This window comes from Chlorocebus sabaeus, chromosome 12 (assembly GCF_047675955.1).
Source record: "Chlorocebus sabaeus isolate Y175 chromosome 12, mChlSab1.0.hap1, whole genome shotgun sequence".
NCBI classification, from domain to species: domain Eukaryota; kingdom Metazoa; phylum Chordata; class Mammalia; order Primates; family Cercopithecidae; genus Chlorocebus; species Chlorocebus sabaeus.
In genome coordinates this window covers 106,361,121-106,386,561 of record NC_132915.1, presented here as the reverse complement: position 1 = coordinate 106,386,561, position 25,441 = coordinate 106,361,121, and the positions used below count along the sequence as shown (strand labels likewise).

The window sequence follows — 25,441 nt, the reverse complement described above, 5'->3', positions numbered from 1 at the left end:
CCTTAGGGTGATGAAGGGTGGGCTTGGAACCCCCACCAAGGGACTCAAGGGTCTGTGCCCGCAATTTGCAGTTAATGATGCTGTCTGCTCTCCTCCAAAGGGCAGCCCGCCTGCCCTCTCATCAGACCACATCCTGTGTTAGGTTTTTTTTAATCAATGCAGTCAGCACTGCCCCCTTCACCACCGGCGTCCCCAATGGAATCCCAGGGTCAGGAATGTGCAGCAGGCAGTCGGCACAGCGGCAAGCACACTGCGGGCCGTATAAAGCAGGGAGAGCCCAGGGCCCATGCCTCCTGGACGAAGACCCAGAGCAGCTCTGCCCAGCCCAGCCCAGCCCTGGAGCCCAAGAATCCACCAGCCAGCCCTCCTGGGAGCAGTCCCAGCCACACGGTGAGCACAGCTGCCCTGTCCCCAGCAGGAAATGCAGCTCAGGCCCTGCCCGGGCAGGAACCAGGCACGGGCAGTCAGAGGGCACACAGAAGCACAGGGAGGGAGGACCCGGAGAGGGGACACCAGTGCCTCACGTGCCAACAGCCCGGAGCAGCACAGATTGGTCACGGCTGCCCTGCCAGGGCTGCGACCCAGCCTCACCCCTGTGCTTTCCCTGCTGCTTCCTGGCTGTGGGGCCTGAAGCCCTGACTCGCGCTGGGGCCCCCTTTCCAGTGATGAACACCCCCAGTTTCTACCAGATTCTCAAAGGGGTGCATGAAGGGGTCCAGGGCCTGCTCTGTGTCAGGGTGTCTCCTTTCTAGACACCCAGTGGCTACTCCCAGGTGGATTCATCCACCAGGATGGAACGGTCCCCGGTCCACATCACAGTCAGCAAAGTGCTTCCTATGAGGAAGGAATGGGGCTGGGCCCCTGCAAAAAACCACCTTGTGGAAGCCCCACTCTGTGCCCTGATGGGAAGGTTTTCCCGGTGGTATGTGAGGGAGGTCGCTCCATCCCTGGGGGACGAGAGAAGCTTAGAAGAATTGGATTCGGGTAGAAATTGGGGTTGCATTTATTATTTTTTTAAAAGCTTCCTGGCTGAGCTCGCTTCTTTGAAATGTGTTCAAGGGAGCCATTTCTGGAAAGGGCTCTGGGGACTCCTGTACTGTCTTCTCCAGGGTCGGTGCTCTCTATTCTAGCCTCAGTTTGACTCAGCAGAGGACAAGCCAGCTCCAGCTCCCCCGCAGTCACTGTCAAAAAGGCTTCCTTTGCCAGACAAGGGAGCAAGTGCTTCCAAGGCAGGTTCATTCTAGGAGGATGGGTTTCAGATACCCCGAGTGCTACGTGGAGTACAGAGTAGGGACTTAGGGCATGCCTTCCTGAGTCAAGCCCAGTTAGATCTGGGACTGAACTCCAGCTCTGGCACTGGTAAGGCCATGAGATCTGGGGCAAGTCACCTCAGCTGTTTGAGCCTGACGCCACCCCTGCGAAATAGGAGGGTTGGGAGGACCTAGCAGATACGTATGCTTCTTGAAGAAGCTGTCCGGCCATTACAATTGTAAATTCAGAGCCTCCACTTTCTAGCTGTGTGGCCTGGGCACAATCTCAGTTTTTCTGAGTTTTGTTGCCTGAAAAAGTGGGACTGGCAGGACCTACCTAGCAGGATGACTAAGAAGATGAAGTACAATCACGTGAGAGCTCTTAGCTCGCAGCCTGGCAGACCTATGGTGCCCAGGCGCCAGAGGCGTCTGCACGCTCCCTCCCAGGTGGGTGTCCGAGTTAGGCCAGGACCATCAAATCTGTTTCTGGCTTTCAGGAGCAACTCGTTCCCACGTGAAAGAGACATTAGCAGGATGTCCCAGCTAAACGGCAGAGCTAGACTCATTTAGTATTAAGTTGAAAACTAAGGGAGATTGATGCTTTTAACTTCCACCCCACAGTTCTGCAATGATATGGCTATTTTATAATAAGAGAAAAATGAGCATGAATTTGCTGACTCTCCCGGGGCCGCCTGGGCACTGCTTTGCCATCCAGCAGTGGCGGATTCACAGTGCTGAGCTGCCCGGGCAGGCAGATCGTGGGGACTGCAGGAAAAGAACCGGCCTAATTGGTACAGTCACCTCCAGATCCTGCTAATAAAACAGTGGCCTAGTCCCAGCACTGCTCGGAAGCCGGGCTCAGCTGAGCCCCCTGCTCACACCTGTGCTGGCGGCCTGTCCCAGGGAAACATTGTGGTGAGTTGCGCTTGCCCACATGTGCAGCTTGTAACTCTGCCTCTCTTTCCTCTGGGTCAGATGGTAAGGTCCTACCCCCTGGTCTGCCTCCTCCTCCTGCCGCTGGGCACCTGCTTTCCTCTACTGGACAGAAGAGAGCCCACAGACGCCATGGGTGGCACTGGAGCCAGAGAAAGCTGGGCCAACCTGGCCGAGGCGCCCCGACCCCACTCTGTGTGGGGCTCCTCTCGGTGGCTGAGAGCTTCACAGCCACAGGCCCTGCTTGTCATAGCCAGGGGGCTGCAGAGATCGGGCAGAGAGCATGCTGGCTGCAGGTTCCGCTTCGGGAGGCAGGATGAAGGCAGTGAGGCCAACGACTTCCTCCCTGCCGGAGGGGTGAAGGCCAGCGGCCCGTTAGGGAACCTGGCTGAGGAGCTCAATGGCTACAGCAGGAAGAAAGGCGGCTTCAGCTTCCGCTTCGGTCGGCGGTGAAGGGCCAGGATGCCTTGGAAGGGTTTGCTGTTTGGACTCACCCCCACTGTCTTCACTCCTGCCTTCTCCCCCAGTCTCAAAGACCACGACACCCAGATGATGTAGGCATGGTTACGATGAACGATCCATGGAAGGACAGGTTAGGAGTGTGCTTACTTTTGATTTCCAACTTTGCTGAAGCGAAAAACTAGGCAGTGTCAAAAAGGAGGCTGTGTTGGCGCCTCGGTCGTCCCAGCCTCTCTCTTCCCCTGGAGCTCTGACTCAGAGCAGCCCCCTGGCCCCAGGGGCACGGAGCTGAGGCTGTGGCTGGGCCATGAATGTGAATAGCAGAGCCAGGCAGCGGGCTGAGGGCTTACAGTTGGGTAATCAAAGTTGTGACAGTCTATAGGGACAACTGCAGCTGACATCAGAGTGCAAATGAGTCCATTCCACTGGGTACAGAGGATGGTTCTGAAAGTTAAAAACGGGAAAAAAGAATCCGATCCCCTTCTCCATCCCTTTAGCACCAGATCCCCCTGGCAAGAAGCCCCTGTTGTGGTGTGCCTTCCCCTCTGACGGCGGCCCTTCTCCGCAGCCCAGTGTTAGCCTGGCCAGGAGTCTCCTGGGAGCTGCATTGGGAAGGAATACGTTTTTGCTATAGCAAGGTTGCATTTCATTTGTTCAAAATCAGAATATGTCGTGTGTATCTTTTCAAATAAAAGGCGTGACAACTGCAAAACCATACTGCAATGCTGGCCGCCCCCACAGTCCGGGTTCTGGGTGCCTTGCCTTTGGGGAGATGGAGCTCCTGTTGCCTGGACCCAAACACCCCTCCCCTAGATCCCTGTAACTGGCAGTTGGTCAAAGGTGCAGAGGAACACAATACATGTGCTTTTCACTGCCACTTGGCTGCTCCTTCCCAGGTTTCCTAAGAGCGAGGAGCGTTCGGAAAACAATTTCTCTGCGCCGGGGAGAGCCCACGCTCAGCCGGGAGTGGCTGCAGGCCTGAGGCCAGGCAGAGCATCCGTTTCAAACGCGCCTTTGGTGTCTCCTGCATCCCATCCCGTGTCAGAGGCAGCTGTTGGATGCCGCTCACTCCCGGGCTGGCTTCCGCTGCTGAGATGAGAACTTACATTGATGTTACTATGGCAACCCCTCCCCTCCTCCTTTCGAGCTGCAGCTTGCCCCTGTTCACAATTGAATAATTTCCCATTGAGCTGTCACAATTAATTGGTGGATTTTTATTAGCCTTTTAGAACCACACTGGGTTGGGCCCAGCTTGGCACCTTGGAGTATTTCACAGTGTTTTCCATGCTATTAGTGACTTATACTCCTCAGTAGCAGCTCTCAATCCTTGGCAGCCAGAAAGCCACTTCATTAAGGGGTGACAGATCTGAGCCGCAAAGAACCAACCTGACTGGGGAGCAGAATGGGTGCTGAGATGGGAGAGAACACTGGAGTCAGAACATCACCCGGTATGAAAGCTGCCGCCTTCTCTGGGAGCTCCTCACCGCTTCCCGACCGCTTCCCACACAGACACTGAGGACCCCTAGGCTTGGCGCATGTGCCCTGAGTCTTAGGGCTGCTGTGATGGGGACAAGACAATGATTCCTGAGGCTGGTGGGGGTGGGGGTGTGGGGCACATTGTTCTCTTGGGCTCTGCCATTGTCCGAGGACACAGTGGTTCAGGATGCCTCCTGCAAACGGATGTTGTCACCGCTTGCTAACATGACACTGATGGGGACGGACACATCCCCGGGGTCCTTGCTCTAAGGATGGCCCTGGCACAGGGTGAACAGATTCGCTCACTGTAGGTGTGCTCATGCACCCCATTCTGCTTGACTCAAGGGAGGGGGAGGCAGTAAGCTAGATCAATCCCTTCCTTGGCTCATTCACGCAAAGCAGCCAGAGAATGTGCTCACCAGAGACCGGGTGAAACACAGCAGACTGAGGGCAGAGGGACACCCTAAAGCAAGGTCCCCTGGCCACCCGTCACTTGCCAACTTCTACACCCTGAGCAAGGAGTCACCCACGGCCAGTACTTTAGAGAACACCGAGGCTGAACCACCCTGCACATTCCACAGGCTCTTTGAGGAGGCACTGGCTGGTTGTTAATTTAGCAGGATTAGATTAACCTTGATGGAGAAACCTGAGATAAAGAACACGGGGGTGGGGGATGCCTTCAAAGCAGTGGATATGCTGTCATTATGCTTTTATCATTTTAAAAAACCCAACAAAGCTATTCTTTCCAGTTTGCTTGTACACTTGAGCTCAACAGCCCTGAAAATCCGAACAATCAAGCTGCTAAGGGCACTGCTGTCAAATCACCTCCCGCTGGGCTTGGCTAAGCTTCCTCTTTAACCCCGTGCCCCGCTGCCAAGCCCACCGTGTCTGTCAAGGTCTTTGGGCCTCTCATGCCACCCCAGTGCCCCCTCAGCCCTCGCTCTCTCCTCCACAGGTAAGATTACCCCTCTCCAGGAGGGTGAAGGTGATACTCCAGAAAACATTTATTTTGGAAGCAGAGAGATGAAGCTCCCCTGAGCAGTGCTGGCTCACTCCACCTGGCCTGGCAGTTTCAACTCCTTCAGCCCAGAGCACCTGCGAGCTGCCTGCATCTGCTCGTTACATTTATCCAAGACACAAGACGGTCTTCATCTTGATGTGTAGATCTAAAGGTATTTAGCTATCAAGATGAATGGAAAATAATTGTCTTTTCCTGTATGTTCGAAATATTAATAAAAATATTTAAGAAAAAAACCCCAAACAAAACAGGTTCCTGGGGGCGGCCAGCCACAGACAGCTGCTGTAGTCATCAAGAGGGAAACCACCTTGTCCTAACTTTGCCCAGTGCCAAAGATGCTGCTTGACACATTTCACTGAAGAGCCCAAACCTGACACGGTACTTTCCAGATTCCAGGCGGGAACGGGGTCATGCCCCGTGCTGCTGGTGCTCCTCCAATCCACAGCTCCTTGGCCCCTCAGAAATGCCCTCCTATAAAAAGAGCTCAGAAGGTTCCCTGATTACAGCAGTGGTATCCACTGGAGTGTGGGGGCAGGGGAGCAAAACGTTAGGCGACCCCCAGGGACAAGGGCAGTGCTGAGAGGGACGCTATGGTCAGTCTGGTTTCACCTAATGTCTTCTTGTACGAGGACATTTAGAGTTTGCTTCCCCAGGGCACTCCATTCAGGAAGGCCTCCTGTAAATGATCTCTGCCGCCCAAGTTGCTGGGCTGGCTAAAATATTTGGCTGCTTCTCTTCCACTGTGGAGGGAGGAATCCGGCCCTGGGCACAGCTCTCTCCTGGTCCTGTTGGGGCTGTGTGCACTGTCTACAAATTAGGCTGCCATGGTAAGCACATGCTGTGTGACCTTGGCAGAGCTGCTTGACATCTCTGAGCCTCTCAGCTTCCTTACCTGTCAAAGGAGGACAGTAACAAAAACTCCTTCATTAAAAAAAGTGGTGGGCTTCGCTGGGCGCGGTGGCTCACGCCTGTAATCCCAGCCCTTTGGGAGGCTGAGGCGGGTGGATCACGAGGTCAGGAGATCAAGACCATTCTGGCTAACACGGTGAAACCCGGTCTCTACTAAAAATACAAAAAATTAGCCAGGCGTGGTGGTGGGCGCCTGTAGTCCCAGCTACTCGGGAGGCTGAGGCAGGAGAATGGTATGAACCCAGGAGGCGGAGCTTGCAGTGAGCCGAGATGGCGTCACTGGACTCCAGCCTGGGCAACAGAGCAAGACTCCGTCTCAAAAAAAAAAAAAAAAAAAAAAAAAAAAAAAAAAAAAAAAGTGGTGGGCTGGGCGCGCTGGCTCACGCCTATAATCCCAGCACTTTGGGAGGCCAAGGTAGGCAGATCATGAGGTCAAGAGATCGAGACCATCCTGGCCAACATGGTGAAACTCCATCTCCACTAAAAATACAAAAATTAGCCGGGCGTGGTGGCGGGCACCTGTAGTCCCAGCTACTCTGGAGGCTGAGGCAGGAGAATCGCTTGAACCTGGGAGGTAGAGGTTGCAGTGAGCGGAGGTTTTGCCATTGCACTCCAGTCTGGGAGACAAGAGCAAAACTCTGTTTCAAAAAAAGGAAAAAAAAATTTTTTTTTGAGACAGGGTCTTACTCTGTTGCCCCAGCTAGAGTCTAGTGGTGTGATCATAGCTCACTGCAACCTCCGCCTCCTGGGCTCAAGCAATCCTCCCACCTTAGCCTCCTGACTACTGGCACATGCCACCCAGCTAGTTTTTGTATTTTTTGTAGAGATGGGGTCTATGTTGCCCAGGCTGGTCTTGAACTCCCGGCCTCAAGCAATCCACCCACCTCAGCCTCCCAAAGTGCTGGGATTACAGGCATGAGCCACCCTGCCTGGCCTTTTAAGAAAATGTCTAATACCTTAGGTTGGTGTTTCGTAAATAATAACAACAGACCTCGAAGGCAGGGCTCGAAATGACCTGGAAACTGCTGGGTGTGTGCACACAGGTGCATTTTTCTGGGGCTGGGATCCAGTTTTCATTAGGTTCTCAGGAGGTTTTGTGACCCAGAAAAGGTTAAGAAACCACTGTCTTAGAATGTCTAGACCAAACTCAGCTTTTTAAGCTCAGGTGACACCCAGGAAAGACGCCCATTCGGGAGGTGAGAGGCGTCCTCCTCCACACGGCCCCAGTGTGGCCGACTGGCCTCACGTGCAGGAGCTGACTCTGGACATGATGACTCTGGACACGCAGCCTCAGTGATTAGCGCTGGGAGGGCAGGGCGACAGTCCACATCTGACACAAGGAAGCAGCCACCAGCTGTGGCTGTCACCAGAATTGTCCTATGTCTTCGTTCAGACCTGGGAGGAGCAGCCATTCAAAGGACAGCCCTGAGAAGCCCCAGGCTTGGTGGATCTGGTGGCCAGCTATGGTTCAACCAGCAAGGAAACTGGGGGCCCCAGCCTGGTTTTGTTCCTGTAAAATGAAAAGGGGAGAATCTGGTGCCTCGCACTGCTCACAGCCACTCACTGTGAGAGCCCTATGGCGGGCGCCACCAGCCCCGGCCCGGCTGGAGTTCCACCTGTCACGGGCCGCACAGCACGTCTCGCTCCAGGTCTCTTAAGGGGAGCTTCACCGAACTGTGATCTTCATATGCTCTGCTAAGCAGGATTCGCACCCCTGACAAACCTGCTGGCCTGATCAGTATCATTATCAGAGTGCGCTACTCACTTCCCAACTGCCCCTTTCCAAGCTGTCAGCTCGGTGGGGACTAAGCCAGGAAAGGGTGGTGGGGCTCAGTCTGAGATGGCCTTCCCAGGCCCCAAAGGCCAGCACACCTCCGCTTCTTCTCATCTACACAAAGATCTAAAACACCTGGCTCAAGGAACATGAGTGAGGACGCCTGGGGGCTTAGGGCGGAAAGGTGGAGAGAGAACAGGTGCAGGTGGGGAGGGATTTGCCCTCAGTCAGCAAGAAGCACAGGACCTGACCTCCTCACCCCACTTCCATGTTGCTGTGACAGCCTGACACTGCCAGTCAGACGTGGCTTGTACAGTGGCACAGCCCACTCCCAGTGATGCCAGTGGGGCCAAGCTGCCGGCAGGTAAGTGCCAAGGGTACAGGAAGGGTCAAAGCATAGCAGGGCAAGTGCCTGAAAGATGGCTGTGGGCACCCAGGCCGCAGAGGCTCTGGGTAGCTGGGGGCAACCTGCCACTATTCTGCTCTTAAGACCTGATGCCGGACCCCAGCCCTGTCGGGAAAACCGGAACCCACTATATCCCGGCCGCCCCCCCATCACAGGCTCAGAACAACAGGGCAGGATCACAGGCCGAAGCAATCTGCCAAGGATTCTAATGTAAACACTGATTTATTTAAAAAATACTACAGAGGACAGATTTGGATTCAAAAAAACCACAGAGAATCATATACAGAAACAAAATGCACTGGACCCAGAGAAGCAGAGGAGCCACCACAGGCATCCGAGGGAGCAGGGCAGGGTGCTGTGCACACGCCACTTATAAAACAGCGTCTATAAAAGATGCATACCAACAGATACGTGTAAAATAGAGTGGCACGTCACGTTAACAGAAAGAAGGGACCAGTACCTCATGGAAACAGGCAGTCGGGGGACCTGGGTGGGCGCTCTGCTTTGTCTTCAAGGCCGCTGTCGGTGACTAGTGCCTCCCTCAGGCTGCGTCACAGCCGTCGGGGGGCAAAGAGGTGATGTGCTGTAAGAACCGCATAAAACGATCCAGAGGAAACCATTTCTACCAGAAAAATAAAGTACAAGTTTAGGTGATGAGCACAAAGCTAGGGCCTGTGCGAGGCTGCTGGCACGAGGCAGCATGGGAGGCGGGAAGGTGGCTCCTCCTGGCTCTCCCAGCGTGAAGCCTCGGGGGCGGCCACCTGCCCAATGCTCTTGGAGTTAGCTGTTCTGTCAAGGTCCAGGAGACCCCGGGTCCCTGCCCAGAGTCACAGTCCCTGTACCTGGGCTCCAGCCTGGGGCAGCCTCGGGGAGAAGACGGCAGGCGTGCTCTGTGAAACACCCGAGGCTTTCAGTCAGGGGCTCCATTTGTGGTTTTCCTAACACTCCCTGATGACCCCCACAGAACATGAGGCTATGTCACTCACGGTAATTAAATAAGACATTCGCCCAGTTAAGAGTGCAGCCAGGACCAGGACTGGCCAGGCCCTTTCCTCCCGCCTGCGCGCAGGTGCCCGGTGGCAGCTCTGTTCTCTCTCAGGGCTTTGAAATGCTTCAAGAAAAGCGAAGACTGTCTTGTTCCAAAGGAAAGGGCCTTGGAAGAATCTACTTTGTCTTAGAGGAGTGGGGAAGGGGAAGGGCCCTTTCAGGGCACCCAGATGTGTGAAAGGAAGGTTCACTCTGGGCCCTTGCAGACCTGCCAGGGCCCAGTCTGGGGCTATTTGGCACCAGCTGTTCACCCAACTAGCCACTGCCTCCCTTGTCCCCTGCCTCCATTCTGTCGGGGGAGGGATGTTGGCAGTGACAGTGACCTGCCACCCTTGAGACTCAAGCTTTCTTGCCAGGATTCACAGTGCATGTCACAAGAGAGCAAGAGCTGCGCTCTGGGGATGTGGAGAGGACAGATGGAAAGCACATGCCCCGTGCCTTGATCCTTTTCAGCTCCCACCTGCCCAGGACTCAAAGGCTGGTTGGCTTTAGCACCCTGTTTTCTACCCAAATCAAGAGCTGTCCTGCACATGAGGAAATGGTGAGTGCACTCCACCCCGGGCAGCAGCGGAGGGCAGAGTGACCAGCCGTGATGCATGCCCGTGTGTGCCCTTCCCGAAATGTGGTTCTTGAAACATGTCTTCAGCACAGGACAGGCAAGGCCAGGGAGTGCAGGCAGAGGGCCTGACGCACAAGGCCTCGGTTCAGGCTTCCATTCTTGGAGAAGTGGAAGGAGAAGCCCAGCCAGGGGAGGAGGGGCTCCAGAAAGAAAAAATGAAAAGGACACTCCACATCAGCTGTTCCCACCTGGCCTGGAGAGCTCAGTCTGGAGCACTAGGTGGGAGCGGGGCTGGCGGGTCCTGGCATGCTGACTGCAGTCCACGGAGCAGGAACTCCACAGATAAAACTCGAGGACAGAGATGGAGCAGGGAGCCTGGGTGGGGAAGAGGAAGGTGCGGGAGGGCAGGTGGTGCAAACGTAGGTAGTAGAGCTGGCCTCCACAGGGCCCTCAGCTCTGCCTGGCGCAGAGCTCCTGGGCCAAGGTGCTGACTCACTGGTCCCTTGTCAGCCACTGTCACGGGTATGGGAGAGCCCACATGTGCTGCAGGCAGCTCCGGCGGGCCTGACACCTGACCCCTGACTGCTGCTACCTCTGCACTATGTCACTGATTTCCTTCACCGAACTGAGGAGCTTGCTGAAGTCCTGAGTGGCTGCCGGACCACTGCCTGCTGTCGCCGGGCAGATCTGAAGCTCCCGGAGATTATTCTCCAGTTTGTTGATGGCCTCTCGGAAGGCAAACTTGTTCCTCATTTGCTGGATGGAATCCACGTAGCTCACGCAGAACGTGTAGAGGTTTTTGCCAGCCTCGAGCACCGCACTGTGGCTGGCCATCTGCTCTGAGTTCCTAGAGATGGCGAGGCACAGCGCCTCGGTGCTGTCTAGGACCACGCCCTTGGTGATGGCGCCACTGGCGATCCGCTCTGGAGGTTGGCGGGTTTTCCGAAGAGACACTCGGGTTGATATGAGAGGGATGAAGGCAGTGGAAGATGGCTGGTCCCCTGCCAGGGCTGAGGATGCTGATGGCAACGTGGAGGGAACGGGGGCTGGGCTGATGGGGGTCCCCGATGGCTTGGTGGACTGTGGCTTTGCAGTGGCCGGGAGCACAGGCTTTTTGAGTCCCTCTCCTGGCTGGCTGGGCTTGGCAGCATCACTGTTCACAGCATCAACCAGACTCGTGGCTTTTGTCTTTGCACCCGGGCCTGCCTCCCCAGCTGCCTCCTGGCTCGGGCTCTGCGAGGGCTTTCCTCCAGCCTTCCCTGCAGAGGCTGCTGGTGGGGGCGGCGGGGCAGGTTTGAGCCTGGACAATTTCCCCTTGTCCCTTCCTGGCGACTCAGAGGAGTGCTTGTGCCTCCTTATTCTGGACTCCTCGGCGGGGCCCTTGCTGGTGCCTCCTGGTGCACCTGAGCCTGCTTTGCTGGTGGGGGTCACTGGCTCAGCTGCAGCAGTGGTCCCTAAGGCACTGCCCTTTCCAGCTTCTTCCTTGTGGGGGAGGCCTGAGGCAGGGGCCATCATGACCTGCCGCCGGAGGGGTTTTGGAGTCAGGTTGGGCGGGCTGGAGCCCGGGCTGGACTCCATGATGTCTTTGAAGACCTCATCAGCAGCTTCCTCGTTCTTTTTCACCAGCCTTGGCGGGGGCGTTACTGTGCCTCGGGCCACCTGGTCAGACCTGTTCTCCCCCGCCCTCTTCCGAGGCAGAGCCGGCTTCTCACTTTTGTGCCCTCCAAATGTGGACGAGTCAAACTGTCTTCCCGCAGACTGCAAGTCACGAGGCAGCGTGACTGACCTCCACTCTGTGTCCTTGGCCCCGTGGGGAACGCAGGAGGCCGAGCAGGAGCGCAGGAAGCGCTTGCTGGAGCTGCCACCACCCTCCTCCTCGCCAGTGGCTAGGCGGCTGCTGGTCAGTGTGCTGGACTTCTTCCACAGGTGGGGAGACCGAAAGCCTGAGCCCCCAGACTCCCGGAGGGCTCCATTGGGGACCCCAGCCCCATTGCTGGGCTTTGGGGACTTGGCTGGGTCAGCTGTGTCCAAAGGGGTAAGAGCCAGCGCCCCATTGCTGATGTCTCGGCCCTCTTCCTCGCCGGCCCCTCTGCGCTCCGGCTGGCCGTCCATCTCCCGGAAGGAGCTGCTGCGTTTGGGAGGGGTTGGGGCTGTCTTCTTCTTCTTCTTGATCAAGGCGCTGAACAAGTTGGTCTTTTTGTCTTTGGGGAGAAGGCGTTCATCTTCATTCAGGCCGCCCTCCAGGGGACCTCGCTCTTTTCGAGGGAGCAATGGAGACACGGCAGGCTCATGGTCCAGAGGATCTGAAACGCAAGGGGAAGAGCTGACAACTCCAGACAACTCCAGAGGCTAAGGCAGGAGAATCGCTTGAACCATGGAGGCAGAGGTTGCAGTGAGCTGAGATCTCGCCACTGCACTCCAGCCAAAATAAACAAACAAAAAAATTGTCAAAGGTCAACCCTTCTTATCTCCTATGCATAATGGCCCATTGTCCCTTCCCCACAGTGGGACATAGCCCCTTATTCCCAGAACTCCTTGTAGGCCTGTCGGCTAGCTGGCTGGCAGGAAAGCCACAGGTTTTGACCCTTTGCTTGGCCTTGTCATCGTTTTTACTCACCAGAGAGTGATGTGGGTGGGTTGGGGGACTGCTGCCTTAAAGTAAACCACTGCAGGGATGAAAAGGCCAGGGCCATCCAGCTTTTTGTTCCCATCTTCAGGGAAAGAGACCACAGCTTTTCTTTTGAGTTGGAGTCTCGCTCATTGCCTAGGCTGGAGTGAAGTGGCGCATCTCAGCTCACTGCAACCTCCGCCTCCCAGGTTCAAACGGTTCTCCTGCCTCAGCCTCCCAAGTAGCTGGGATTACAGGCACGCGCTACCACGCCTGGCTAATTTTGTATTTTTAGAAGAGACAGGTTTCACCATGGTGGTCAGGCTGGTCTCAAACTCCTGACCTCAGGTGATCAACCCGCCTTGGCCTCCCAAAGTGCTAGGATTACAGGCATGAGCCACTGCACCTGGCCCAAAGCCTTTCCTAACAACAATCCTAACAGCAATGATGGCTTCACTGAGAGGAACGTGACACGTGCTTCACCTTTACAACGTCATCTGCTGTGCGTTCTCACAACAGCGCTGTAGCACGGTTACAAGTGAGAAAGCTGAGGACAGACGGAGAGAAGGGACTACCTGCCTGGCCTCACGGATGGTGGGTATCAGAGCCGGTTATCAGATCCAGGCCTGTCTGAGCCCAGATGCTTGGGTGCTCCTCGGGCAGCATGGGGTGGGGGCAGCCCCAGCTTGTGCCAAGGGAGCCTGACCTCACGATTCGCCCACCTTGGCGTCCCAAAGTACTGGGATTACAGGTGTGAGCCACCACACCCGGCCAACAGTTTTTTAATGGGCGCTTTTTAAATATGAATCATAGCTTATAAGAAATCTTTTTGGTAGCCTGGAGCGGTGGCTCACATCTGTCATTTGGCGGTGACATCTGTGATCTGGGCGGATCACGAGGTCAAGAGATGGAGACCATCCTGGCAAACACGGTGAAACCCAATCTCTACTAAAAAATACAAAAATTAGCTGGGCATGGTGGCACACGCCTATAGTCCCACCTACTCAGAAGGATGAGGCAGGAGAATTGCTTGAACCTGGGAGGCGGAGGTTGCAGTGAGCCAGGATCACGCCACTGCACTACAGCCTGGCAACAGAGTGAGACTCCTTCTCAAAAAAAAAAAAAAAAATCTTTTTGGTGTTGCCAAGCTCCTGCTAGTGAATAACAGAATTTTCCCTCAGAGGTCAGCTTGCAAGAAGAGGTTTTCTGTTGGCACCTGTAACTCAGAACAGAGGTACCAGTGTGCATTTATCAGAACCCAAGGCAGCACACGGGACATCTGAATCAGGAAACGCCAAAGCCCTCTCAGAACTTTAATCTAGTGGAAGGAGGCCAGGAGAGTGAAATTGCAATGAATTATGCACCACTCGGTTTCAGCACTGAGCAGTTAATTGACACCCTCGGCTCACCAAGAGATCACTATCAAAATACCCCTCAGATGAGACTGACGGGCATAAATGAACATGACTGCTGATCACACAGCGTTCCCACAGAGGCCTCCCCCCACTGCTCAGCCACCCGAAATCAGGAAAACCAACAGGAGGAGGGAGGGTGGAAGCTTCTGGACAGTCTATATGCCATAACCTCCAAGGGGGTGAGCGAGATGACCCAGCGGGGGTGAAGCATTGTTAATTTGGACTTATTTAGCACGCAAGCCTTTGAAATGTGCGTTTTGGTACATAGCATACACACTATACTCCTACAGTAGTGGATGTATGTACTTTATATACCACATATATGGGCTGCATGTTCAGTTTTTTTTTTTTTTTTTAAACTGAGTACGTGATAAAGAAAACTCAGGTTTATAGATTCTGCTGTCAGTAAACATCCCACCATAAATCTCCATGAAGTGGGGATTTGTCTGGTCCCTTCACATGTACCCCGTCTGTGGTCCATTAGAATGGAGTCCACTACTGCCATCCCCAGGATCCTCTATGAACCCAGATGCTTGGCCTAGCCCCCACCTCCAACATGGTTTGGCTGAGTCCCCACCCAAATCTCACCCTGAATGGTAATAACCCCCACGTGTCAAGGGCGGGGTCAGGTGGAGATAAATGAATCATGGGGCAGTTTCTCCCACATTCTCGTGGTAGTGAATAAGTCTCACGAGATCTGATGGTTTTATAAAGAGGACGTCCCCCGCACAAGATCTCTTGCCTGTCACCAAATAAGACATGACTTTGCTCCTCATTCGCCTTCAGCCATGATTGTGAAGCCTCCCTAGTCATGTAGAACTGTGAGTTGGTGAAACCTCTTTCCTTAATAAATTACCCAGTCTTGGGTATGTCTTTACTAGCAGCATGAAAACAAACGAATATACCCCTCAATGCTTTTGTTCAGCTGGTCTGCAGCAGAACCTGGACTGCTGGTTCTGGGGGCCAACCACGAACACAGCTAATAGAGCCTGGCCTGTAGGCACACTACATAAATGTTGGCAAATATTATTATTGCTAGTGTTTTGAGACCCTCCTGAGCTGATCCCAACTCCCTCGCTTGCCTAGGCAATGGCACCAGAAACATGTTCTTCCCAGAGACCACCAGGACACGGGCTCTGTCCATGGGCGTGTCCTGGTTCCGCCTGGCTGCAGCGAGCTTGTTACATCAGTGCCTTCACCCTGAGCTGCTCATCACGCAGCCTGGTGATTACTATTGTTGTATCTGCTCTGAGACAGCAACCACAGATGCCGCAGGTAACAGGTGGGAGATGGGATAGCTCCTTGGCGGGCTTCAGAAGCACCTCTGCCTATGGGACTGAACTGACCGCTGGAGCCTATGCTCCTCAGGGACTCCCAGAGGGAGGAGACAGGAGGCAGATGTGGAGAGGAGAACCTTCTTCCTTCCAAAGCTGAACCACTGATACAGGCTGTGGCTGCACTTCTGTGTGGGGTCCATTCACAGCTTCCCTTTGGCCTATGCTGGCCCGAATGTAGCCTCTGGCAGGGAGGGGAAGAGCAGTGGGGTTTCGGGGGAGTGGGGGACATACCGCTCTCTCCCTGGCCCTTGGAGTGAGGCATCTCAGGCACGTCGGTGGCGTCTCTGTGCTCCGCAGCTCTCCTGGAGGTCCTCGTCTTGGTGGGCAGCTCTGGGGCCTGCAGCAAGGTACTCACAGCCCCACGGATGCCTTGTTTCCCCAGCTCCTTTTCCACTTCTAAGAATCACACAGGGACAGAAACAAAAATCCAGTAGCCATCAGTACTGGTGTTGGCTTGGTATGGTGGTTCTCTTTCTTTGTAAGATAACAGTGCTCATCTGCACACAACTAAAGAAAAGGCACGTGGATGCCGGAGAAACAGCCCTTCGCATTTCTCAGAACTCTGCAGGGCTGCAGCAGACAAGAGAGCAAAACACTCCACACCTCTGCCCAGCTTTCTGGTCTCAGGACAGGATGGTCTGTGAACTTCCACCAGGAAGTGAACTGAATGACCCCGGCTGCAGTACCCCATGGCCACCCTGTCACTCCACTGCAGGAACCCCGGGATGTGTACTTTACCGTCTGAGATACTGGATTCCTGGAACATTGTTTCAAAGGCTTGGTGGATTTCAGCAAAGGAGGGCCGGTCAGAGGGATTCCACTGCCAGCCTGGAGAGATGAAACCCAAGTCAGATCATCCATGAGATCTGGCTAGCAATACAGGGCTAGCAGTTTTCAAGGAAAAGTCTAGAATGAAAGTAGCATTCCAATCCTGCTAACCATCTTTTGCTGCAACAAGTTAAAATGACGAATGTCATCATGTCCTATTATAGACATTAAGAGTTTGAAAAGACATTAGATGCTGGCAAGAATATGGATTGTAAAACCCCAGAGAGACAGTGACAGCAAGAGCTGCATTTACAAATATATTTTTCCCAGCCCCACTCTAGTAGGTGTAGAAAATTACTAAGCCGTTTCAAACAGCTCACCTTCTATCTCATTCTTTCTTCATGGTTATCAAAGTCTGAAGTGAAGAAATTCTCATGAAAATGAGACTAACATAAGGATTAAACAGACTAAAAAAGCCTAGTACTGGGGACCAGGAGCAGTCACTCCCATACCCGTCTAATTGGAGTATACAATGGCACAACCTTTTTTAACAGTTTGGTAAAATTTATCAAAATTTTAAATCCACACAGTTCTTTGAACCAACAGTTCAACTTTTAGAAATACCAGCCAAAGTGCCCAGAGATTTGTGTACATGAATATTTGTTTCTGCTTTGTTTATGATGCAAAAATCAAACAAATGTGTAAAACAACCAATGCACATCAAAAGAGGACCGGATGAATGAGTTAAATCATTTAATGGAGTGCTGGGCAGCTACACATAAATAAGAGGTGGGGAGAGGGAGAGATCTGAATACATGGACATGTGGGAAAACAGTGTAAGAAATGGCCATATAAAACCTTCTAAGATACATGAAAACATCCTGTGTGTGCACAGTACAGATAACATATACGGAATTAGTAAAAAACGACTGGATAAAAATTACCTCATGGCCGGGTGCGGTGGCTCACGCTTGTAGTCCCAGCACTTTGGGAGGCTGAGGCGGGCAGATCACCTGAGGTCGGGAGCCTGACCAACATGGAAAAACCCCAACTCTACTAAAAATACAAAATTAGCCAGGTATGGTGGCACATGCCTTATAATCCCAGCTACTCGGGAGGCTGAGGCAGGAGAATCGCTTGAACCAGGGAAGTGGAGGTTGAAGTGAGCTAAGATTGTGCCATTCCACTCCAGCCTGGGCAACAAGAGCATTGAAACTCCGTCTCAAAAAAAAAAAAAAAAAATCACCTTGCGAGCTTAGCTACTATAGCAGAAGGTCTGAAGGTAGGGCCCAGGAATCTGTATTTAGGAATACACTCAGGTTTGGTATCTATCAATACCATTTTTGCTTTAAAAGACAAGTCACGCACATACTATCTATCTGTAAATAAAGATCAATAGATATCAAATGGCTACATTAGCTGCTTCTGAAGAACTGAAATGGAGAGAGCTCATGGAAAAACTTTCAACTTTGTGTACACACTCCTGCATGGTTGGAATTTCCTGGAATGCCCACATATACTTGTGAGAACAGGCTGAGGAAGCTTACATGCTCGCATGAGTTCATAGACCTTCTCTGGGCAGCCTTCTGGGCGCTCCATGCGATAGTCCTTCTCCAGCAGCTCATACACCTGGGACAGGTCAATTCCCGGGTAAGGGGACATGCCATAGGTAGCAATTTCCCAAAGCAATACTCCAAATGCTGAAAGAAAACCAAAAGAGGCTGTTCAAGATGTGTAGCATTTCACTACACTACATTTAAAATCGGTTACATCTGCAGCAGACCTCAGAAGGGATGGCCTCAGCAGCAGCCCAGGCTCTGACATTTTACCAGGTTCTTTATCATCAGAAGACCAGGACAAGGCCGGGTGCAGTTGCTCACGCCTGTAATCCCAGCACTTTGGGAGGCTGGGGTGGGAGGATCATTTGAGGTCAGGAGTTCAAGACCACCCTGGCCAACATGGCAAAACTCCATCTCTACTAAAAATACAGATTAGCCAGGTGTGGTGGTGCACAGCAGTCGTAGTCCCGGCTACTTCGGAGGCTGAGGCAGGAGAATCGCTTGAACCTGGGAGGCGGAGGTTGCAGTGAGCCGAGATTGCTCCAGCCTAGGCGACAAGAGCAAGACTCCATCTCAAAAAAAAAAAAAAAAAAAAAAAAAGACCAGGACAGAACAAGACTCAGTAAACTTACCCCACAGACAAACATGCTGGAGGAGGGCAGAAGATGAGTTATCAGACCCTGTGGGGTATTTTAGGTAATGTGACCATCTTGCCGGGATATGTGGTAGAAGGAAACTGGCACTGGAAGTCAGCCGGCCATGTTAACTCACAGCTCTGTGACCAACCAGCTCTGTGCCTAACTGGCCACCACTGCTTTCTGGGTGTACAAGGCTATCTCCAAAGCCCCTTCTAACTCTAAACATTTCATGAAAATCTTACGAAATCTTCGAAAGTTTTGAAATCTCAGATGATTGCCTTGAAATTCCATTTCCCATTAAAGGATAAGATTCTTTGGAGAAATGGGTGATTCAGGCCTGGGGCACAGAATGAACCTGCAATAATCTTGTCATTTGAGGGTATGGATGTCACAGAAAACTACACAGGTAATGTCAAAATGACTAGGAGCTAATGTGAAGTACCCACTGGCCAAGATGAGACCATCTGAGTATCAACAGGGAAAATAACCGCAGTGGATTGAAACACATCAAATATATATAAATCTTAGAGTTCATAATAATACCACAAATGACAACAACAAAAACCTAATTGGCCACCACTGAAGGGTATTAAGAAACTAACTTGTGCACTATGGGAGGCCGAGGCGGGCGGATCACGAGGTCAGGAGATTGAGACCATCCTGGCTAACGCGGTGAAACCCCATCTCTACTAAAAATACAAAAAAAATTTAGCCGGGCGAGGTGGCAGGCGCCTGTAGTCCCAGCTACTCGGGAGGCTGAGGCAGGAGAATGGTGTGAACCCGGGAGGCGGAGCTTGCAGTGAGCTGAGATTGCACCACTGCACTCCAGCCCGGGCGACAGAGGGAGACATCATCTCAAAAAAAAAATAAAAAAAACTAACCTGTGGCAGGGCATGGTAGCTCATGCCTATAATCCCAGCACTTTGGGAGGCCAAGGTGGGCGGACTGTCTGAGCTCAGAAGTTCAAGACCAGCCTGGGCAACATGGTGAAACCCCATCTTTACTAAAAATACAAAAAAAATTAGCCGGGAGTGGTGGCAGGCACCTGTAATTCCAATTACTTGGGAGACTGAGGCAGAAGAATTGCTTGAAACACAGGAGGCGGAGGTTGCAGTGAGCTGAGATCATGCTACTGTACTCCAGCCTGTGTGACAAAGCAAGACTGTCTCCAAAAAAAAGAAACTAATTTGTTATTTTAAGAACTGGTAAATAGGCCGGGCGCGGAGGCTCAAGCCTGTAATCCCAGCACTTTGGGAGGCCGAGATGGGCAGATCACGAGGTCAGGAGATTGAGACCATCCTGGCTAACATGGTGAAACCCCGTCTCTACTAAAAAATACAAAAAACTAGCCGGGCAAGGTGGCGGGCACCTGTAGTCCCAGCTACTTGGGAGGCTGAGGCAGGAGAATGGCGTAAACCCGGGATGTGGAGCTTGCAGTGAGCTGAGATCCGGCCACTGCACTCCAGCCCGGGCGACAGAGCAAGACTCCATCTCAAAAAAAAACAAAAAAAAACCAAACTGGTAAATAAAACCAAAGAAGCAAGAATTGATCCTGCTCTTCCTATATGAACTGTACCACTGAGTAACCAAACAGATGAGGAACCGTTTTTCCTCATACAAGTATTCCACTAACAACTGAATAGGATGACAGAATTAGAGAATTCCCATCTGGCAACACCTAGTAAACTATTGGATCTAGGCACTGTATATCAATAACTGCTAAAATTACTCAAAAAAATTTTAAAAAGATAGACAATCAAGCATTTTGGGGCCGGGCTCAGTGGCTCACAGCTGTAATCCCAGCACTCTGGGAGACCGAGGTGGGCAGATCATGAGGTCAGGAGTTCGAGACCATCCTGGCCAACATGGTAAAACCCCTGCCTCTACTAAAAATGCAAAAATTAGTCAGGGGTGGTGGCAGGCACCTGTAATCCCAGCTACTCAGGAGGCTGAGGCAGGAGAATCACTTGAAACCGGAAGGCAGAGGTTGCAGCGAGCCGAGATTGTGCTACTGTACTCCAGCCTGGGCAACAAGAGCGAAACTCTGTCTCAAAAAACAAAACAAAACAAAAACAAAAACAAAAAGAAAGAAAATCAAACATTGTATGTCTACTGATGGAAGGGCACACCATCTCTTCTGATCCACTCTTACTAAAAGAAAAACAGTCAAACCTGAATGTGATGAGGCTGTCCAGATTCAGCCACCCTTAACTAGGAATACTGAAGCCAGAGGAACATTAAATCACACCATTGGAGACAATGGGCAAAACTCAGAACATAAGAAACTGAGGAACAAATGATGGTTTCTTCAATAAACAAACAGCAAGGGAAATAAAGACATGGAGAGGGGGCTCATAGAGGAGACTGTTTTAACAGACAGATCAGCAGATACACTGTGCACCATATTTGGACCTCAGGCCAAGGGTTAAAAAAAAAAAAAAGTGGCTGGGTGCAGTGGCTAACACCTGTAATCCCAGCACTTTGGGAGGCCAAGGCAGGTGGATCACCTGAGGTCAGGAGTTCTAGACCAGCCTGGTCAACATGGTGAAACCCCATCTCTACTAAAAATACCAAAAATTAGCTGGGCGTGGTGACGGGTGCCTATAATCTCAGCTACTCAAGACACTGAGGCAGGAGAATTGCTTGAACCTGGGAGGCAGAGGCTGCAGTGAGCCAAGATTGTACCACTGCACTCCAGCCTGGGTGACAGAGTGAGACTCGCTCTCAAAAAAACAAAAAGAAAGGAAGGAAAGAAAGGGAAGAGCAAGAAAGAGGCAGGAAAAAAAAAAAAAAAAACAACAAAACCCTCCTGTAGCCAGGAAGGACCACTTCAGTGCAGCAGCAGCCCTTACCCCAGACGTCGGACTTGATGGAGAACTTGTTGTAGGCCAGGCTCTCGGGTGCAGTCCATTTGATGGGGAACTTGGCTCCGGCATGGGCTGTGTAGGTGTCCCCTGTCATCAACCTGCTCAGGCCAAAATCAGCTACCTTCACCAAGTGGTTCTCCCCTACCAGGCAGTTTCGGGCAGCAAGATCTCTAAGAAAGAAAAATGTTCACCCATGAGAGCTCCTGGCCAACTTTCCACTTCACACATCCACCACTGTTGAGCAAAGCTGCAATGCTGACAATGGGAAGATTGAGTCCAGTGCCCTGGAAATTTGTATTAATGCCCACTGCAATTAACACAGTGCCAGCCTCTCAGCAAACACACCTTGAGATAGATCCCAACATGGCGAGAGGCTGGTGCTGGGAGCGGGCTCCCTGGCCCCATGACCTGGAGCAAGTTAATTACCTTGGGACTCAGTTACCTCATCCGTAAAATGAAGACGATAATAATGGCACCCACCTCTTAGGGCTGCTGTGAGTGTAATTAATTAATATGCTAAATGCTTTGATTGATGTGTCAAGAATATTAAGTGCAGTTATTGCTACTCTATGCCAGGCACAGAGACAAACACTTAGCCCAGTCTTTGATTGCAAGAAACTGCTATCAGCGTGCATCTCCACTTGTCCTATCCAGACTCGATGGGACAAAATAAAACAAAGCCCATGACATTCTTTACCCAAACTGTGTTTCCTACTTCCCTCTTTCTTCCTGATGTGTACCCAAATGTATCCTAAAAACTCTCTCCTGTATAATCTGTTTCCTCTCACTTCCTGATTCTCCCAGGGAGGTAGGAGTCTAATCTTTGGTTCATGAACATTAACCATGAAATCACAAGGCAAGCGGGAAGAGGGGAATGACAGGAGGCAGCAGCTTGAGGCGATGGCTGCACGAGATAGCCTGATCGTCAGCAACGAGAGTGAAATTAAATACAGAAGAGTTGTGCCTAAGAGGATTTTGGTAAAGCATTTTAAGTTCGCTTGAATGAAGAAGGAACAAGACCTGGCCGTGCCAAGCAAACTAGAAGTCAAGCAATCTCAATTTGCAGCATCAGAGGGTTCACTTTCCTGAAAGCCAGGGGTATCTGGATCAGGCTCTCGTGGAGCATAGAAAATCTGTCTTACAAGGAGCCGCCAGCATTTCACACATGCTACCCTTATTCCTTGCTATGAAATCTCATGTAGAGGTTTCATACTTGAACTAATTGGGTAGGAAAGGTCACAGTGGTGGTGTGGAGAACATCTCATATAAAAGACGCCAGCAAAGCCCATCAGGCACTGTCCTGCACAGGCTGTCGCTTTGCTAGGAAGCCATTTCCACCAGCAAAGAATTTGAAGACCGAGATAATTGTGGCACATTTGAAGGTCAAAACACTTCAGGGTTTAAAACAGCAAAGACGCTTAATTTAGACCTCCATATATACAATTCTGACAATTGCGGAAACATCCCTGAACCAGAGGACAGCAAGTGGAGAATGAAAAGATAATAAAGAGAAAGCAGGAAAAAAACCCACACTCACTAAAAAACAAAAGCCATGTACTGGTTGTTCCCATGAGTTTGTGTAAAAGCAATGCCAGCGGCTCCCAGGAAGAGGCCATTACTGATGGACGCTGGCCGTGGAGGAACAATGAGCACTCTCTTTCAGAGGGGCTGTGATTATTAGGAAGGATGCCTTTTATGAACTTCATTTAATATTCCACTTAGCCCAAAATGGTTCAAAAATGAAATATTTCTTACTCTGGGGATTAGCTGCTCCACTGGTCCAGGGTCTAGGCCTGGCTGAATTTAGCCCTGGACACATGCCCAAAGCTGGCTTTGCCAGGAGCCTAGCGTTTGCCTTTGTTCCAAGGTCCAATGTGTTGCCAGCACTGAGGTTAGAAGCTGTACCCTGAGACCTCCGAGGCTGGGACTTTTTGTAAAAGGCTCCCCGGCTCCACGCCCTGCGACTCCGTGGTGCAGGCTGCCTGGCCAGGCCCCTACCTGTGGATGAAGTTTTTCTTCTCCAGGTACTCCATGGCTGACGAGATCTGAGTGGCCATGTACAGTAGCACCACGGCGTTCACCTCCTGCCGGTTGCACTCCCTCAGGTAGTCCAGCAGGTTCCCGTAGGTCATGAATTCAGTGATGATATAGAACGGGGGCTCCCGGGTGCAGACCCCTGCCAACAAGACACCAAGGACTTCAGCACGTGGCTCCACTCCCAACTGAACAAACAACTGTCTAAAGAAAAAGCCTTCTGAAGGATTCTGACTCTGCTTCTAAGTCCTGGGCCCAACTTCCAACATGGTCCCAAGCACCTGTGTCCTGAGACTGTGCTCATGTGGGAGGGACATGGCCAGCCTCTTTTCTTCTTCTCAAGCCAGTGAACTTGAATTTACACAGGGAGAGGCTGCCACAGAATTCAGAAGCAGACCTGGGCCTACCTCAAATGATCTTCGCCACCATCAGTTTAGCCCCAAATGGTTATGTCTGATGGTTATATGTCTACTCACAGAATCACTTCAGTGAGAAAACTCTGGAAAATGCCCAAGTTTCAGAAACTAATTTCAGATTTGCATTTGACTGCTTTTTAGGTATCCACTTAAAATAATCACATTCTCTCTCTCATACATACATGTGCATACGTGCACACACGCACACACCCATCCCATACAGGCCTCATTTTACTGGCGGCTGAACGTCAGCAGAGCACAAGCGTTCCAGTGAGTTTCATGCAGTGAGCCGCCTGTGCTTCTTCCCCAGCGCCTGTGTAACCCTGGAGGTGTGGTGTGAGACCCTCTCTTCAGAGCCCCAGGCTTACTCACCAAGGAGCTGCACCAGGTTAGGGTGTTTGATCTCTTTCATGACTGCAGCTTCTTTCAAGAACTCTTCCACCTCCATGGTGTCCTCCTGCAGAAGGAAAAAACGAGGGTGAAATTATTTCAGGAAGTGCTTTTCAGTGGGTAAGTACTTGAATGGTTAACGCAAAATGGAGCTTCGGCGCACACTTGTCCTGGGCTGCCTTTTGTGACAGCCACATTGTTGCAGACAGGTTCTGTGACAGCTGAACAGCAACCTGACGGCACAAAGAGTTTTCCCCTTTGGGGACAAACTTTTCAATTCTCCCCCAGGGCAACAGGGCAAAGCTGGCTTGCATGTACAGACAACCTGCTTCTGGTGCCTGCTAGGCAGGCCACATGTGCTTCCCCACCTCTCGGAGTTCGTGGTGGCGTGGGAGAGCTATACAGGCAAACACCACAGACGTGGCACTCTTTCCCCGGGGAACCTGGTTTCCAAGGGGTGCTAACACACTCAGCCTAAAAAACATCACCTGAAGAATCTGAAATGCACCTGATTTAAGGGAAGAGACCCTGATGACAAGAAAGAGATATTGCATCACAAAGAGCGAAGCCTCGAAGTGCGGCAGCAACAGAGGACGCTGAACTGTTCTGGCGCGTGGTGGTGGCTCTTAATGAAGCAGCCATTGCTGTCTGTCAGGCCAATTACTCAAAGTCTAAAATCATCCTCACCAGCAGCTCCCCCACCAACAAATTCACAACGATCATCAGTACCTGTCACATTTTAACAAGTCCACAGTATCTAAATGCCAAGGGGGAGAAAAAGATAGGAGCATGGGCCCAGCACAGACAGGCCGTGACTTCTACAGGTCCTCTCATCTTTTCAGTCTGGGGTCAAGTCTGAAGTGCCGTGGCACTGAGCCCTGGGGAGAGCCCATCACACAGAGCCTTGACCTTGGCCTACATCACTAAGCCTCTTTTTGACTTAAAAAATGCTACTGTCCACTGAGCCAACCATCAGAACAAGAAGCAGGTGGGTGTTAAATGATATGGTCTGTTTGCTGCGAAAACCTGGCTACAAAGGCCAAGAGAGGAAGCGAGATGCCTCCAAGTTTCAACAGAGTTTGGAGAGAAAGACTGTGCAGGGAAACAGAGTGAATGGCTTAAAAATTAGGCTACCCAAAGAGGAAGGCTTGATCAACTTCCTGTTAAACGTAGAACCTTATATGTTCTGGCCCCTTTGGGAGAATACGGTGTCCTGACGGTCCTGCTTGCTGTGGCTGCCCCAGTTCCCCACCCTGCTGTGGAGGAGGCTTCCAGAGGACGGGCCAACCTTTACTTACAGCCTTCTTGCTTTGGCCAATCCTGTTTACAAGTGAAGCGTGACCAATGAGGCTATGTGTCAGCCCATTATCTCTTAGCTCAGGGCTCCGAGAGGCTGAAACTTGGAAACAATTTATTGCTCTTTAAAAATGGTGAGCTGCTCTTAATGTCAATTAAACCTCGTTGGTAGTCACCGTGCCAAGCTGTCCGAGGGGGAAAGACCTCACCCTTGCCGCCACCCCATTGGCCATTTAATTCTTCTGAGCCCTCTCTGCTCCGTAACATGCTCAGCAGACCATA

The 25,441-nt window shown here is 51.9% G+C and overlaps 2 protein-coding genes across 3 annotated transcripts in view; one reads left to right on the top strand and one right to left on the bottom strand.

Moving 5' to 3' along the window:
- On the top strand, positions 1-3,354 carry QRFP (pyroglutamylated RFamide peptide). Its single transcript, XM_008005915.3, has 2 exons — positions 1-390; positions 2,226-3,354. Exons 1-2 carry the CDS (start codon positions 157-159, stop codon positions 2,634-2,636), a joined length of 645 nt encoding a protein of 214 aa, XP_008004106.3. The 5' UTR covers positions 1-156; the 3' UTR covers positions 2,637-3,354.
- Positions 3,355-8,428: 5,074 nt separating this feature from the next.
- Positions 8,429-25,441, bottom strand: part of ABL1 (ABL proto-oncogene 1, non-receptor tyrosine kinase) — a 178,930-nt gene continuing 161,917 nt past the window's right edge. For both annotated transcript variants that reach the window (XM_008005916.3, XM_008005917.3), the window contains exons 5-11: positions 23,846-23,930; positions 23,022-23,199; positions 21,009-21,193; positions 17,507-17,659; positions 15,930-16,019; positions 15,423-15,587; positions 8,429-12,134 (exon numbers count right to left, since the gene is read on the bottom strand). In XM_008005916.3, coding sequence (XP_008004107.1) covers positions 10,420-12,134; positions 15,423-15,587; positions 15,930-16,019; positions 17,507-17,659; positions 21,009-21,193; positions 23,022-23,199; positions 23,846-23,930 — 2,571 coding nt within the window. In that variant the 3' untranslated portion in view covers positions 8,429-10,419. The remainder of the gene's footprint in view (positions 12,135-15,422; positions 15,588-15,929; positions 16,020-17,506; positions 17,660-21,008; positions 21,194-23,021; positions 23,200-23,845; positions 23,931-25,441) is intronic.

Bases quoted from the DNA above. Each gene is read 5' to 3' on its own strand.
- QRFP (XM_008005915.3), top strand. From the start codon at position 157: ATGCAGTCAGCACTGCCCCCTTCACCACCGGCGTCCCCAATGGAATCC. The intron at 391-2,225 runs GTGAGCACAGCT...CCTCTGGGTCAG, and splicing joins GGAGCAGTCCCAGCCACACG to ATGGTAAGGTCCTACCCCCT.